The following is a 16,248-nucleotide window of genomic DNA, read 5'->3' on the forward strand; positions in this document are numbered from 1 at the left end:
GGCCAGGTGAGGCTGGGCAGTGCGGGCTCCGGGCCGCCGCCGCCACTGCTGTGCCGCCCGGCCGCGGAGCGAGGCGGCGGCGGCGGTGGCTGAAGCGGCGCCACAGCAGCCGCAGCGAGCGGCGGCGGCCTCGGAAGAAGAGGGGTCGCCGCCCGGGGTTCTGGTGGCCGCTGCTCTCTCGTCGTCGCAGTATTTCCTGTTTGGATTATCTTGTGCTTCTCCCCAGCTGCCTGCTTCCCCTCACACTCCCACTCTGCCCCACTCCTCCGTGTCCTCGGTGGAAGCTGCCCTCGGCTCGGGCTCGTTTCCCGCGCCGGGGGACGCCCCTTACCTCCCCTCGCGGGTTGCGGGGGAGCCCCTCCGAGACCATGAGGAAATTCAACATCAGGAAGGTGCTGGACGGCCTGACCGCCGGCTCGTCCTCGGCCTCACAGCAGCAGCAGCAACAGCAGCACCCGGCTGGGAACCGGGAACCCGAGATCCAGGAAACGCTCCAGTCCGAGCACTTCCAGCTCTGCAAGGTGAACGGAGCGCGCAGCCCCGCGAATATTGGGGTCGTTTTAGGGGACAGCTCGGGCATTTCATGGGAGTGCGGGGGGAAAAGAACGCCAGTAATAATTATATCTCGAATGAAGGGCTCGCTCCTCCTCAAGCAAACATTTGCTTAGTAGGTTATTTTGGAGATTGACATCATCTTACTCCTTTTGGGGTGTTTTTTTTCTTTTCCCCTTTTCACATGCGGCAGTCATTTCAAGGTTGCTTCTAACGTATTTTACCGACCTTTATTTACTATTCTTAATAACCTTAGGGCCTTTATTTTCAAGCATTTTAATATAATTCACCAACTTCGAAGTTTCCTTTGGAAAGTGTCTAATGAATATTGTTCATCGAAAAGCCAAACCTGTTCAACTGGATATTTGCTTATCACCTTCCCCTTAAAATGTGGTAGGAAGCTTAAAAAACGAAATCACAGGGTCCTTTTATCATTATGTTTGATTAAAAAGTTGGTACTGTGATTTTTGCCCATTAATGGCACCATTCCCATAGCGGTCTGTAATTCGGAAAGAATGATGCAGCGAATTAATTCACTGGCTGCTCAGTGCGAAATACAAACTTGTCTTGATATTAATTCCTGCCATAAAATACCATGTGTTCCTATGTCAACTTCTTAAAAATGTCTAAATACGTGTTTTTGCCCTAATGCCCTAAAATTAAGGGTTTAATAACAAAATGCAAAAGTATATGTTGTACTTATTTAAATTCTGTTACAATTGCAAAATTTGGGTATAGATGTTTGATAATTGCTTTACTGAATCCTTGACAAAAGTAATTGTAGGACAGGTTTTTATTTTTTATTTTTTATTTTTTAGCAGTACTCGGCATTTAGCATCCAAATAAAGTAACAAAGTTATCACACTTGAAATAAAGCATGAATTGCATTTTTACATTAATTTACAGAATTTTTGACTCCGGAAAACTTTAGTATTTTGGTATTAGACATGATAGTATAGAATGTTAATAAAAATTTTTCTTCCATAGAATATCTGTATTATGGAAAGGCAGGAATTAAAGTGTAACATTGGGAGATATATATACACATACTTTTTTTGATTTCAGGTTCTATGTGAATAAGTTTTATTAATGTAGATTTTATAGTTTTTTTTTTTTAAGGCAGTAAGTGCATGTGTATGTGTTCTCCATCACTTATAATTGGTTCTAGATTCTAATTCCTGTATTGACTTTTCTGTTTTTAAATTCCGCTTGCTGCCTTGGTTGCTGTGATGTCATTTTCCCATCCCTAGACTGTTCGCCATGGATTTCCCTATCAACCTTCAGCCCTGGCCTTTGATCCTGTACAGAAGATCCTGGCAGTCGGAACTCAGACTGGTGCTTTAAGGCTGTATCCTTTCATTTAAGTTTTTTTCCCCCCACTATTACTGTATTCTCTGAAGTCCTTCCGTACTGCTGATTTGTTGCTTTTCCTGTTTTAATTCCAAAGAAATGGTATGATCAGGTATATATATATTGTGAAATCGTGTGCTGTTGGCTTTTCTCTTGATTATACATCTATTCAGGCTGTATGTTGCTGGGGTGTTTATCATCTCTAGGTTTATAGTAGCTAAGTATGTATCCACATACAGTTCTAAAGTTTTGCTGTAGTAACTACTGTCTTTGCAAGGAGCTCGAAGTTTCTAACGGGAAATCTATCTGCTTATATACATATACTAGAGGTATTGGGTATTTTGAATGTAATATGGTTTGGAATGAGGTTTAAAAGCAATAGCATAGGACACACCTTAATTGCTTTTAAAAAATATTATGCATTGGTAGGTATTGAATTTATGACCTATCATACTAATGAATTAGAGGTTGAATTTGATTTAATTGTTTCTGACTTGCCCATTCAGAAAAAAACATTAGAAGACAAATCCTGTAAATTAATTTATACAAGTAGTTATGAAGGGTTGGTATTTCTAGAAGTTGTAGAGCATTTTGTTAGTATAATGCAAATGGATAAGTATATTCTCTTGATGTTTTCCCTTTTGTAGCCTACATTTATTATGTATATGTAAAAATTGTTAAGTTAGCTGTACTCTGAAGCATTAATATAAGGAGAACTATTTTTCCTGACTATGCATGAACTATAATAGCTTTGTCATAGCATAGTTTTTCCAAATTCCTATTCATTCTTCAAGATCAGTTTCTTAGTCTGAAGAGTGGAGAATACTTCTCACTTTTATACTATTGAACTTGAAATAAAATTGTTTGCTTTTATCATGAAATTTAATCACACTTAACTAAAATACCTTTATTTTTAAACTTAAACATTAGACTTTTAAAAGTAAATGCTTTGTTTATCTTTAGGATATCTGCTTCTACATATTGAAGTAATGTGTTTGTAAATTTAAAAAAATCACTAGATGATCACAATAGAATTACTGTTGTCAGTAAAATAAAGAGAAGGAAGGAGCTTTACCCCTTACCTTTTAGATTTATCTGGCTCCTGAGAAGAGGGGAGAGGAACCTACATTTTAGTTAAACATCTGCCTTGATTTTCCTTATAATCTTTTAAAATCTTTATTTCAAAAAACACTGTGTATGGTGTCAGGATATGCCTTAAGTTTCACTTACAATTAGTGTGTTATCTTTCAAAATACTTATGAAACTTTTCAGATGGGCCATTGATAATGTATTATTGAGTGAAGTCTACATTTATATTAAATACCAGTAGTGCACACATTCCTGTTAAAATGGTAAAATCTGACCAGGCTAGAGCTGAATCTGTGAATTTCTAAGAGTATGTTTAAAGGGCTCTTGCCCAAATATCTAGATACTTGAGATTAGAATATTTTTGGCTGCAAGTGTTAAGTTGCTTTTATTCCTAAACCCAGTGATCATTACCTTCTAGTTTCGGGTTCCTATTTTAGTCTCATGAAGATGGGACAAAAATTTAATTTTGTCAGTGTGGGTACAACGTATTCAGCAAAAATCCATGTAGTGACAAGAATAATGCATTGTTGGATCTAGGTGGACTGTTTGGAACTAAAAGCAGATTTTTTTCCCCCCAAAAAAATATCACTGGATTAAAAGAAAAGAAAAAAAGAGTTAAATCAGTTATTTTTAGATTTTGCTTTTCTTTTAAATGGGCTCAGCTTTTACTCTTGTCTCCGTGTAGTCTCAATTTTCCAATGGTATATAACTTTTTTTCTTTTAACAGTGAGTCTGCCCTTTTTATTTTTAATACAAGTGAGTACCACCAGTGAGTCCAATTTCATAAAACCAAATATTTTTCTTAGACAAGACTGTTAACCTTAATGCATTTGAGTAATTAGCAAGTTGACACAAAGAATAGTTAAAATATAGGCTTGATTCTAATTGCCAAATAAAAGCAAGGATCGGGTGTCTAAAATCCTCACTTGTACATGACTTGCTTATATGTTTTAATAGCTAAACACTAACTGAAAGTGAACCTGTAATTATAGTTTACAGTTTTACTCTAATTTTTTTTTTTAATTTTAGAATCTCTCTTACTGTATTGAGAATGAAGTCAGGAAAACTATTTACCAAACATGCTTCTACTTTTTAATGAGATTTTTATGAACATTCCAGAGTGATAAATTGGTTTGCCTACCAGTAAATACCAGCTAGTCATTTCTTCTGTTTGGTTTAAGTATTAGATAAGCTTATAAGCTTTATTTATTGTGGCTTTGATTTATAGAAAATGACCAAAACCTTTTTATTTTTATTTTATTTCCACATATGTAATTTAAGATCTATGTTTCTATGTTCTTTGTTATTTTCAAAGCTAAATTAAAATTCATAGTTTCTAATTTCAAAGCTTTATATTGGCTTAACATGCAGACTTATTACAGGTATATTCTGTTGCTCTTGCTCTTTTATATTTTTTGTTATTTCAGTTGGTTTCTTTTAGTCCTTTTATTTTCTTCTCATATTAGGCTCTCGGAGCCTGTAATAAATTTGTCCTAAAAAGTGACTTTGAAGCAGAAATATACTTGCAGATAAAGTGTTTTCATTCCTTTGATTGTGGAACAGAAAGTAGGAGATGTTTTCAGAAGTAGGATTGGGCTATTAGAATTTGCATTACATGTCTAATCTGACTAATAGAATGTCTTCCTGAATGTTGGACTATACTAAACTAATTTACTTAGAGGTATTAAAAAAACTGGATGAGAAAGTTACATCTGATATCTAATATTTGCAGATAAGAATTAGTGAAAATCTGAATTTTGAAATAATTTTCTAACCAGTAATGAGGCAAGATAAATTTAATAGGTTTCCTGCATTAACGTATAGCAAGTGAATGATACTATAAACATGCTTTATGTTCAGTTTTCTTGGCTTCTGGAATGAATATGATGTTGGAATGTATTTACTGCTGGGAAGCAGGAAAACATAATTTTATATTCTAAGTCATATAGTAGTGATGTGATTTAATTATCTTAATTCCTCTTCTTTTTGTCATGTAGAAATAGGTATAATTAGATTCTTATGATTAATCCAGGTTTGAAAATTATTGGGATAAAATATATAATTATTTTCATATCAATGTCTACAAAGGGAAAAAGAGGTTTTAACTAAAGAATGAAGGCATTTCTAGTAATGTTATTGTTGTCCTTATCTAGACTCCTGGTTTACTAGTATAATTTTGAATTACTGTAACCATGGGCTACCCTGATCTTTGTAATATATTTTTGTCTAAATACAATGAAGTCATTTTTTGTGTGACTATTTCAAGGACTAAGCAGAAAAACAAAACTTCGAATTTATTGAATTTTTAAAAAAATTGTATGACTTTTTGTTATATTTATCAACATTATTTTAAAACCTCATTTATTGTCTTCTTGACTTGTGGAAGATATAGTAAAATAGGCAATCTCTGATAAGGCTTGGATTATCTTTTTTATTTTAAGGCATGGATTGTCTTTTAAACTGCAGTGTAATGTTGCTGAATGCAGGCTCACAAGTTGATTTTTGTTCATTGGAGTTCATTTAACCAATACTTATTAAGTGCTAACATTAGATTATAAACCTGAATTCTGGTTCTTTTCTTGCCACTAAGGAATTAGGTGTCTTTCAATGCGTTTTTTTTTTTTTTCCTTTTAAAATGAAGATGCTGTATTAGATGATTTCTTCAAGAAACAATTCTGTAATTTCAAGTGGCTATATATTGTTCTAGGTGAGTATACAAAAGAAATGGAGAATGTGATTCTTCAGAAAGTTTCCAGCCCTAACTGAAGGACTAAACTAGTTAAACAATTGAATGTAGAGTATTATTTAGGAATCTACTGACATTCTGCAAAGTCAGATTGCAGGTAAAGTCATTGCATTTGATGACACATTAGTCGATAGGGATCACATAGAGTAATAGGGAAGGGGGACTAGGAAAATTATTCTAGGCAAACAGTATGGGCAACAGTAGAGAAGCGAATTATGATAGTAAAGAGGAGTACTAAACAGCCAGTTTGAAATAGTGAACCTAACTGAACTGGAGACAGAAATAGGAGCCAGTTGGTGGAGAACCTTGAATGTTGACCTGAGTTATCTGAGTGTTATTCGGTGAGAAATCATTATAATTATCTATTTATTCTTGATCAGTGTCTCTCAATAGTGGTAGCATTTTGGACTAGATAATTCTGTGGGTTTGTCCAGCACATTGCAGGCTATTTAATATCCTTGGCATCTACCTACTAAATGCCAGGATTGCGCCTGCTGTCAATGTGGCAGCCTAGCCTCACATAGTTCCAGGTGCTCCACTGGACTTAGCCCAGGTTGTTCACCAGTTAAATAGGATAATAATCCTACTGAGGTCATGAGGTTAGCATCAGGATTAAATGCAACAATGCATATGTGTAGCTTTAAAGGCCATGCAGAGACCGTTTTGGTGAATATTCAATATATGATATTATGAGAGTTTTCTGTAGTTTTAATATTCAGGTCTGTCATTATTTTAGCAATACTTGCTGAGAGGCAACTAGGTGCCAGGCACTATTTAAGAAGGCCTTAATTTCATTTATTTTTGTAACTAATGCAATCTTTTAAAAACATCTTGAAAAAGTACTGTTTTTTTTCTTTAAGAATCATTGAAATGGCTTTTTTCCCTCAATCATAAGGTTGCAATATTGCTCTTGAGATATAATAGGATAATATATGTGAAAGTTTCTTGTGCATAGAAGGCGATAAATGTTTAGTGATTTTGTACTTATAAGATAGCATTAGAATGTTTGACTTGCTGCGTATTTGTTTTATTTTGTAAAACAATTACAGTATTGGAAAAATTTAGAAATCTGATTTTTGTTCAAATTAGTTAAAAGTGAAACAGTTAAAAGTGAAATTTACCTAGAATTAAGCCAGGTTTTTATCTCCTCTTCTTCCCTGCCATCCTTTTTGTCCATGGAAGAATTCTAGTCATTTGGTATTCTAGCTCCGGAGGAGAAAGGAGGACTTTGAAATACTTTTACTTCTCAACTCTTAGCACTTTATTAAAGAGGACTTTGTATAAAAGGAAGAATGAGTACTGTGTCAGCAGCAGTAGGTTGTGATTCTCAGCGTGAACTACTGCAGCAGGAGGAATAGGCACTTTTACATTAGAAACAACCAGAAAGGATGCCTGCCTGGAAGCAGTAACTTTGCAGTGAATTTCTTTTTGAGGAAAACAAGGTATGATAGAATCTGAATGGAATTGAAAATTAGTAGGGAATCAAGTCTGCTTAGTAAGCCTTTCTGCCTTAGGTAGATGGGTTTTTATTTGTTTGGTATTCTTTGTTTTCCATTTGTTTTTTTAGTATCATTTACTTTAAAAATCATAACCTGATTTTTCCATCCTGAAGGGAAAAGGTAAAGGAATTTTCGAAGGATGACTTTATCTTTAGAGGATTTGTATTCTAGTCTTCAGACTAATTTTGGTTAAGCCAGGTAAAATTTAGTCTGGGCTTCAGTCTCCTTTCCTATAAAATGGGGAAATTGGGATGTGTGATATCTGGAGTCTTTCTAGCTCTAGGATCTTAGAATTTCTTTTTCTATGCAGGATTTGGCCATGCTCTGAACCATTTCTGTCTAGAGCCGTCTTCTGATTGATTGTTCTGAGTGCCTATTAAAGAGGATAAAGTACTGGACTCCATCCCATTGTGGGGCCTTTTACTTTGTATCCGTTGATTGCATTCAGAATCCAAGTCAGTAGATGCACAAATGTAAACCTTTGTTTACAAAAGGGAGCAGGAAAGAGCATAGGAAAAACATGCACTTTTTTCATTGTTGAAGCACAACTCCTGTTGAATACTTAAGATACTAGGTTATTGCATTTTTGTTGTATGACAGATAAAGTGTCATTATGACATAGGAAACGTGGGTATTTTAAAAATACTGCTAACCAAGTTTACTTACTTTCCTATCTTGGGTGTAAATAGTAAGGATATAAAGTTGAAATGAAATTACATAAAATTAATACTGAGTTTTGTTAACCTTAAAAGTAAAACTGTCAGTTTTTTACCAGTAACAGATGGGTTTAGTAGAAAATAAAAGAGTTGCAACCTGGAACAAACCAGCTTCTGAAAAACTGTAGGCAGGTGCAGGGAACAAAGGACAGGAACACTTTTTTAAGGAGATAAGGGGTAAGTTGGGAAGACAGGAAGTACCAGTCCATTGGAGTAAACCCAGAGTTCAAAGTGTTGCGGCTTCTCATTTGTGGAGCTGTTGCCTTGGGGGGGGTGATGAGGAAAGGGTCTCCTCCTCTGGCTGAAGTAATAGAGTAGTATCCACTGCATGGTCAGGTGCATCTCTTCCTGTTAGCTCTGCAACTAACCGCAAGTGGTAGGGCATGAGAACTTCCCTGCCAAAACCTTCCAGCTCCTATTTTAGTGAGGTTTCCCATTACTAATTTTCACAGTTCCTAATCACATGATTTTATTAATTTTTATGAGATTTAATACAGAGACTATTGAATTGCTGATATGTAATTTGAGTGCTAAATTTGGTGATTGTTTAGTAACTTGGAGTAGTAGTAACTAGTAACGTGTGTGTAAATAATTGGGCTGTAGGGGTGAGTATCAATAAAATGTAAGCTTTGGTTGTTTTTGTTTGGCTTTAACTTCATGCATTGGAAGTTAACACGTTATTTGTAAGAAGAAAATTAGTAAAGAGTCAGTATTGTTTCGTAATGTTTAAATGAGAATTTCCTGCAGTGATTTAGCATATTATCATCATCAGAAGGTATACAGTACCTTGGGATTACAGATAATGAAATGTTTTTGGTTTGATCTAAACAGATCTGTTGAGAATATAACAGAATGATACATGGAAAAGGGCATTTTACTATGTACCACCTTTTATGTTTGAATGCCTTTTATTAATATAGATTTTAATCATAATAAAGTACCTCAAAACTTCTTGGGAAGTAAAACAAGGTAGTTATTCCCTTGATTTGTATGAAATAAACTAGATTTCATGAAGGACTGCTGAAAGGCACTTGATACATCTCTCTTCCCTTAGTCACATATGACCTAAATAATTCTAAGAAGCAGTACCTTTGATTTAATTACTCAGACTTCTTTCTATAAAGATGGTTACGTTTATAATATATTATACTTCAAGGTGAATCTATTTCTTTCTTTTATTTGCAACAATAAAGAAGAAAGATAACCAACTTATCTTCCATATATTATCGTTATAACTTTTAACATTTTTGAAGAATTTGAATACCTAGTAGTTACCTACTTTTGGATTTAGTAATCCCAGTTGCTTTAATCTCTTACTTTCTTGTGTCTCATTTTGAAGAAATTTTGGACACTAGTTTTGTTTACTGCATAACTTTTTTTCTTTTTTGTCTGTGGAGGGTAAGTAGGGGAAAGAATTGTTGACACAGTTCACTTCTTACTACTTACTGTTTCACAAAGGGCCATGTGTTTAGCAATTCCTTCAATCTAGAATATTTTTTTCCCTGTTAAAATAATTCTTATCTTTAAAACTCAGTGCCTTTGTCTTTGTGATTATATATTTGATTTAATTCATTCCCAGTTCCACCCATGTAACATCTTTTTCTTAATTCAGCGTTTAAAATCTAAGTTTCCACGTTACCCGTCTTTATAAGTTATATGTAGACATTTTTAAATAGCTCAAATTAGACCTTTTTGAAATTATAGCTATAATATAGAGTGGTATTTTCTTTTAAAACAAACTGTCAGAACCATTTCCACATATGAGAAGATGCAGTGGAGTTTAAAGCAATGAGAAACAGAATTAACGAGTATCGTTTGTTTTAGCAAGAGTCCAGAAACTGGACAGTAGTTGGTATACAATTCTAAAATCACAACAGAAGGAACACAGAGTCTTTTTTTTTTTTTTTTAAGATTTAGCTATTTTAAAGTGAGGAGGAGGGGCGGAAGGAGAGAGCAAGTCCTGGAGCAGACTCCCCACTGAGCGTGAAGCCTCAGGGGAGGCTTGATCTCAGCACCCTGAGATCACCACCAGAGATCAGCTGCTCAACAGACTGAGCCACCCAGGCACCCCAGGAACACAGATTCTTAAATGATCAACTTAATAGGTTCTCTACTAAAGATCATATAGAAGATGGGTATTTGTGTGCACGCTCGCATGCATTTAAAATAATGAAGATCTAGATTCTTAGTTCAGGAGTCAGCAAACTTCTTCTGTAAAGGGCTAGAGAGTAAATATATTAGCCTTTTAGTTTCTGACACAACTACTCAACTCTGCCAGTGTAGCACAAAAGCATCCATAGACAATATGTGAAGGAAGGAGTATAGATGTGTTTTAATAAAACTTTATTTATAAAAACAAGCAGTGGACTGGATTTGGCCCATAGGCTAAAGTTTGTCAATCCCTGTTTTAGTTCATCAGGCTGCCTTGCTTTTAAATCAGTAGTGGTGAGGAATGCTCAGAAAGGACCTACTACAGGCATTTTTATAGTTAATGCAAGTATAATTTGTGAAACTTATAAGTTTAAATTTAATCTTTTAGTCATAAATAGAAAATGGTTTAAGAAAAAATAAGTAATTCTTAATGATACATAGTACTTCTATACGCCAGGTTAAATTACTTTCATAAATATTTTTTGGTCATATGGAAAAGGCTTTTTTTTTGGTGGGGATTAACACGATAACAAAGATGCTTAATTAGGCATCTTTCAGGGGCAGTTCAGTAATCAGTTCTATTAATGAAGTATTTAGCTTGAGACCTTTACTACCTAATTTTGATTAAAAATGTTTGCATTGTAGCTTTTTAATATTTTCATTAATATTATATAGAGATGTAGATACATTTAGATAGATACTTTTATTTTTTTAAAGATTTTATTTATTTGAGAGAGAGAGCACACAAGCAGGAGGAGAGGGGCACACAAGCCGGAGAGTTGGGGCAGAGGGAGAGGGAGAAGCAGGCTTCTTGCTAAACTGGGAGTCCAATGAGGAGCTCTCAATCCCAGGGCCCTGGGATTGTGACCTGAGCCCAACGCAGACACTTAACTGACTGAGCCATGTAGGTGCCCATAGATAGAGAACTTCTAAAGATAAAAGTGAATGTAAGCATTTTACTAAAATACTGCAATTTTGTAGTTGTCTGCAAATTTTGATGAAAAAAAATAAATTTCATTTGTGGAAGAAAACAACCTGAAAAATAATGTATTAAAAAAAACAAACAAACTCATAAAGTTCCTGGAAGCAAATTCAGGTTAATGGTTACATTCTTAGAGTTGGATATATTGCATGTCTCTTGGGAAGAATGTGTGATAACTTTAATTGGAAACTGAAATTAGATCTGCTTTTTGAAAAGTTTTTGTAGTTGCTCACTGCATCATTTTCAAGTAGCAATAAGTATTTTATTCAGTAAATAAGGCTAATTTCTACTTGATTCTGTTTCTCTAACTGGTGTTAGTCACCAGTAGAAGTTGTTACATAAGACAAATAATGATGGCATGCTGAGCATATTTCTTTACTGGTGCTGTGATTTAAAAATGAGTGTTGAGGGGCTCCTGGCTGGCTCAGTCAGTAGAACATATGACTCTTGATCTCAGGATTGTGAGTTCAAGGCCCACATTGGGTGTGGAGCCTACTTTAAAGAGATAAATAATATTAAAAATGAATGCTGTTCTAAAGTAATTTAGATTCCCTTAAAATGGAAAAAATAAAGGGGTTTGAACTAAAAAATAGCTAATACTTTTGATTTTATGTTCTTCATTTGAAAATTAAGTTTTGCTTAGCACATGTTACTTGTAAAATATATAGTCTTAGAAATTATATGGTAGTTACTGTTTAAATAACAAGATTTTTAAAATTTTAAATTAGGGATTTTGTATATCCCTAGCTTAAGTTTTGTTTGTTTCCCTTTCAGTAAATGCTGTCTAGAATTTTTGACGTTTTCTTGGTGAGGTTGTCTATTGAAGAGTGATTAATCCTACCCTTACTTGAAAGTACATAATCTTTCCTTGTAATAGCGGTACCTCTGCTTTTTCACAGCAGTACTCTGTCAGAGGTGACTGTAAATCTCGTGGCATCAGCTATCGCAGTACTTTCTGCTAAATTGCTTTCCTTTTGTGTATTTTTTTTCTTTTTGTCTTTTGAAAAGGAGAAAAAGTGTTGCAACAGACTTTTCCATCTATTCAGTCTCTGTACTATATTTTTCATAATGGGTTGTATTTTTCTTTTAAAATTCACTTTGTCATACTTGAGAAAAGAACTTAGCCATTAAGCATCTGAGAATGGATGCTGGGATAAAAGATTGTTTTTACCTGATATGTCAGAATGTACATTCTTTCTTGTTTCTCTAACCTAGACCACTATTTATGCCTGTATTTCTTATAGACTGAGCAAGTGGTTCATTTCAAAGTATATTTATATATCAAAAACTATTCTAAATAATTGCCTGTGATAATAAATGTAATTCATTTTACCCCTTTAGAGACTCTCCTAACCCCAAAGCAAGGAATAGTAAGAATGAATATTTTTCAACAGCTTTAATTTGTTTACCAATAATAAAAAATTCTTCCTCAAAGTAATAGTGGAAGAGGTAACTAGAGGTCTTTTTTAACCCAGGGAACACTAGAAGTTAGTCTAGATGCTGGAGTTATTTTTTTGTTTTGATATTACTTTCATTCACATGAAAAGAAAGCAGTTAACTGACGTAATTTTTCAACTACCATTGGAAATTTATTGTAAAATATTAGTTACGTTGCATTAAGGAAGTTTTAAGTATTGATCTATGCATCTTCCACAGTTATTTTTAGCATTTTATTAAATTTTTACTGCAGAATAGTACATTATAGTTTTGCTTAAATAGCAGACTAGCAGAATGTTAAAATTGTGAGTCAGCAGTAAAATTATGTCCACCCTTATAATCATGAGTTAGCCACATGACTAATTTCATTTATTAGTATTAATTTTTAAAATAGACTATTTTTTGAGCAGTGTTTGGGTTCAGCAGAAGGTACAGAGATTTCCCACATTTCCCTGTCTGCACTGAGCATAACCCCTCCATTATCAACATCCCCCACCAGAGTGGGACATTTGTTATAATTGATGAACCTACACAGAAACATTATCATCCAAAGTCCGTGGTTTACATTAGGGTTCACTCTTGCTGTTATGCATACTACGGGTTTTGGCAAATATATGGCATGTATCCACCATTATATTATCATACAATATAGTTTCATTGCCTAAAGATCCTCTGTGCTCCACCTATTCATCCCTTTCTGCCGTTCACCCCCCAACTCCTGGTAACCAATGTTCTTTTTATTGTCTCCAGAATTTTGCCTTTTCCAGAATGTCCCTGTAGTTGGAATCACAGTTTTTAGCCCTTTCACATCCGCTTCTTTCACTTGTTATTTTCACTGTATGTTGTTTCATGAGTGATAGTTCATTTCTTTTCAATGCTGAGTAATATTCCATTGCCTGGATGTACTACAGTTTAGTTATCCATTCACCTACTGAAGGGCAAATTGGTTCCCTCCAAGTTTTGGCAATTATGAATGAAGCAGCTATAAATATCCCTCTGCAGGTTTTTGTGTGGATGTAAACTTTCAGCTTCTTTGGGTAAATACCAACAAGTGCGATTACTAGATTGCGTGTATGATAAGACTGTATTTGGTTTTGTAAGAAACTACCAAACTGTCATCCAAAGTAGCCGTACCATTTTGCATTCTCACCAACAGTGAACAGGAGTTCTATTGATCTACATTTTTATCAACATTTGATGTTGTCAGTTCTGGAATTTGGGTATTTTGCTAAGTTTGTAGCAGTAACTCCTTGTTTTAATTTGCATTTCTCTGGTGACGTATGGTATGGAGCATCTTTTCATATGCTTGTTTGCTATCTGTATATCTTTGGTGAGGTGTCTGTTAATGTCTTTGGCCCATTTTTTGATTGAGTTCATTTTCTCCTTTTTTTTTTTTTCAAGATTTTATTTGCTTATTTGAGAGAGAGAGTGAGAGAGAGCACAAGTACAGTAAGCAGGAGAGGGAGAAGCAGACTCCCTGCTGAGCAGGGACCCCCCCCCCCCCCCCCCCGAGGCAGGCTCCCAGTGGAGGAGCCTGATGTGGGGCTCGATCCCAGAACGCCGGGATCACACCCTGAGCCGAAGGCAGACGCTTAACTGCTGTGCCACCCAGGTGCCCCTGGATAACAGTCTTCTATCAGTTGTGTCTTTTATAAATATTTTCTCCAAGTCTATGGCCTGTGTTCTCATTCTCTTGACCTTGTGTTTTACAGAGCAGAAGGCTTTAATTTTAAAGAAGTCCAGCTTATCAATTTTTTTTTTCCATGGGTGGTGCTTTTGGTGTTGTACCTGAAAAGTCATTGTCATACTTGGGGTCATCTAAGTTTTCTTCTATGTTATCTTCTAGGAGTTTTATAGGTTTGCATTTCACATTTAGGTCTGTGATTCATTTTGAGTTAATTTTTTGTGAACAGTACAAGGTTTGTATCTAGATTCATTTTTGGTGGTAAGGTGTGAGGGGAGGAGAAGCGTCCTGTTGTCCTATGATTAGATCTTAGTCTTTCAGTGAGCCTGTGCTTCTGAACTGTGAACTTCACAAATGATTCTTAGTCACCACTTCCCCCCATCCCTGGGTGAGTTAGGATGGCTGCAGTGGGTTGGAGGGGGGTATTTCCCTTCCGCTGTGTCAGTTCAGCTCTGATAAACCCCCAGCTGTTTAGGCTCCCATTAGTTTCTCCTGAGGGAAGATCTTGTTAAGAACAGAATGCTCCAGTGTATTTAAAAATCGTTGCTTTTCCCCACCCATTGCTGGAAGCAGGAGGGGAATTTTCTCAGATGTTTGCTGTGGGAACCTGGTGGAGCTCTTGGAGGCAAAACTCACTAAAGTGTAAGGATTCCCCGCTCTCCCTTCATGACTAGGTCCCCTGGAGTCTTCAGCCTCTGAGGTCTTGCAGGCAGGTGGTTGTCACGGATCAGGTGGAGGAGGCAGGGGAAGCGTTCCCAGATGAGAAAGCTGCAGTGCACGTAGGCTGTCTTGTTTATCACAGATCATTTGAAATATTTCCATTTTTTTGAGTAGGATAAATACATGATGTACTGCTTCTTTTATTTGTTGACTCTCACTTATTTCTCATATTGTGGAATAACAGAAATGAAACCTCTCAGCTGCTCAAGGATTGTTGTTTATGTTTACACTAAATAGTGGGGTTGGTGTGATGCTGAAGTTCCTCCTCTTTGTTGACAGAATGCTTTCATCAATATTCTTTGACCACATTATGGTGGTGTTTAGATTTTAACTTTATTATTGAAAATAATCACACTGTGGTTAAGTTTCTTCAAGACTTAAGCCATTAAAAATAAAAATCATCCACTGAGCTTTTTTTCAGAGTATTAAGCTGGTCGAGAGTAGCAGCACCTTGAAGTATAAGAATGCACTAAAACAAATGGTAACAGAAGTTAGTGGAGATCATCAGGGTTTATGATGGATAATTTTTTTTTTTTTTAAAGATTTTATTTATTTATCCGACAGAGAGACAGCCAGTGAGAGAGGGAACACAAGCAGGGGGAGAGGGAGAGGAAGAAGCAGGCTCACAGCAGAGGAGCCCGATGTGGGGCTCGATCCCATAACGCCGGGATCACGCCCTGAGCCGAAGGCAGACGCTTAACCGCTGTGCCACCCAGGCGCCCCTATGATGGATAATTTTAATCAGGGAGGAACAGTTTACCCTTCAGAGTCATTCTTGGTTTCTTAGCAGAATATGTGTTCAATGAAAGTTACTTTCACACAATATTATATAATTTATAATACTGTAGGGTAATTTATTAGTCACTTATGAGTTCATGAAAAGTTCATTATCTGTATCCTCATCTTTAAACTTTGCAGAATATAAATGTATTTCAGAAACTGCACAGGATATCAAAGTTCTCCAGTTGCTTTTCATTTTATATGTATTCCAGTCTTCTATTCCTAGTTTGGAAAATTGAATGTGTCACTTCTGTATAGGTTGGAATAATGCCAATACTATCTTTGGCCTTTTTTTCGTTGACAGGAATTGATGAACAGATTCTCTGAGAAGGTATATAATCTTTAAAATAAAAATCTTACTAATTAACTAGATATATACTGTCGTGATATTATCTCATTCTTCATAAAAGCAGAGGTTGCCAAAATATGTACACAATACACAGTGGTAGTAAAAGCGGTGAAAACTTGCCTAGAAGCTGTACTCTCAGAATTTACCACTGGCTGGGGTCCCATTGCCTGCTTCTTTGACTGTTTTTTTCTTC

General features: G+C 35.6%; 1 protein-coding gene across 5 annotated transcripts in view; it reads left to right on the top strand.

Annotated features, from left to right (window-relative positions):
• The first annotated feature begins 6 nt into the window (after positions 1-6).
• Positions 7-16,248, top strand: part of STXBP5 (syntaxin binding protein 5) — a 162,272-nt gene continuing 146,030 nt past the window's right edge. For all 5 annotated transcript variants that reach the window (XM_002927613.4, XM_011235233.3, XM_002927614.4 and 2 more), the window contains exons 1-2: positions 7-521; positions 1,803-1,900. In XM_002927613.4, the coding sequence (XP_002927659.1) occupies positions 369-521; positions 1,803-1,900 (251 nt within the window). In that variant the 5' untranslated portion in view covers positions 7-368. The remainder of the gene's footprint in view (positions 522-1,802; positions 1,901-16,248) is intronic.

Source organism: Ailuropoda melanoleuca, chromosome 10 (assembly GCF_002007445.2).
Source record: "Ailuropoda melanoleuca isolate Jingjing chromosome 10, ASM200744v2, whole genome shotgun sequence".
Lineage (NCBI taxonomy): Eukaryota > Metazoa > Chordata > Mammalia > Carnivora > Ursidae > Ailuropoda > Ailuropoda melanoleuca.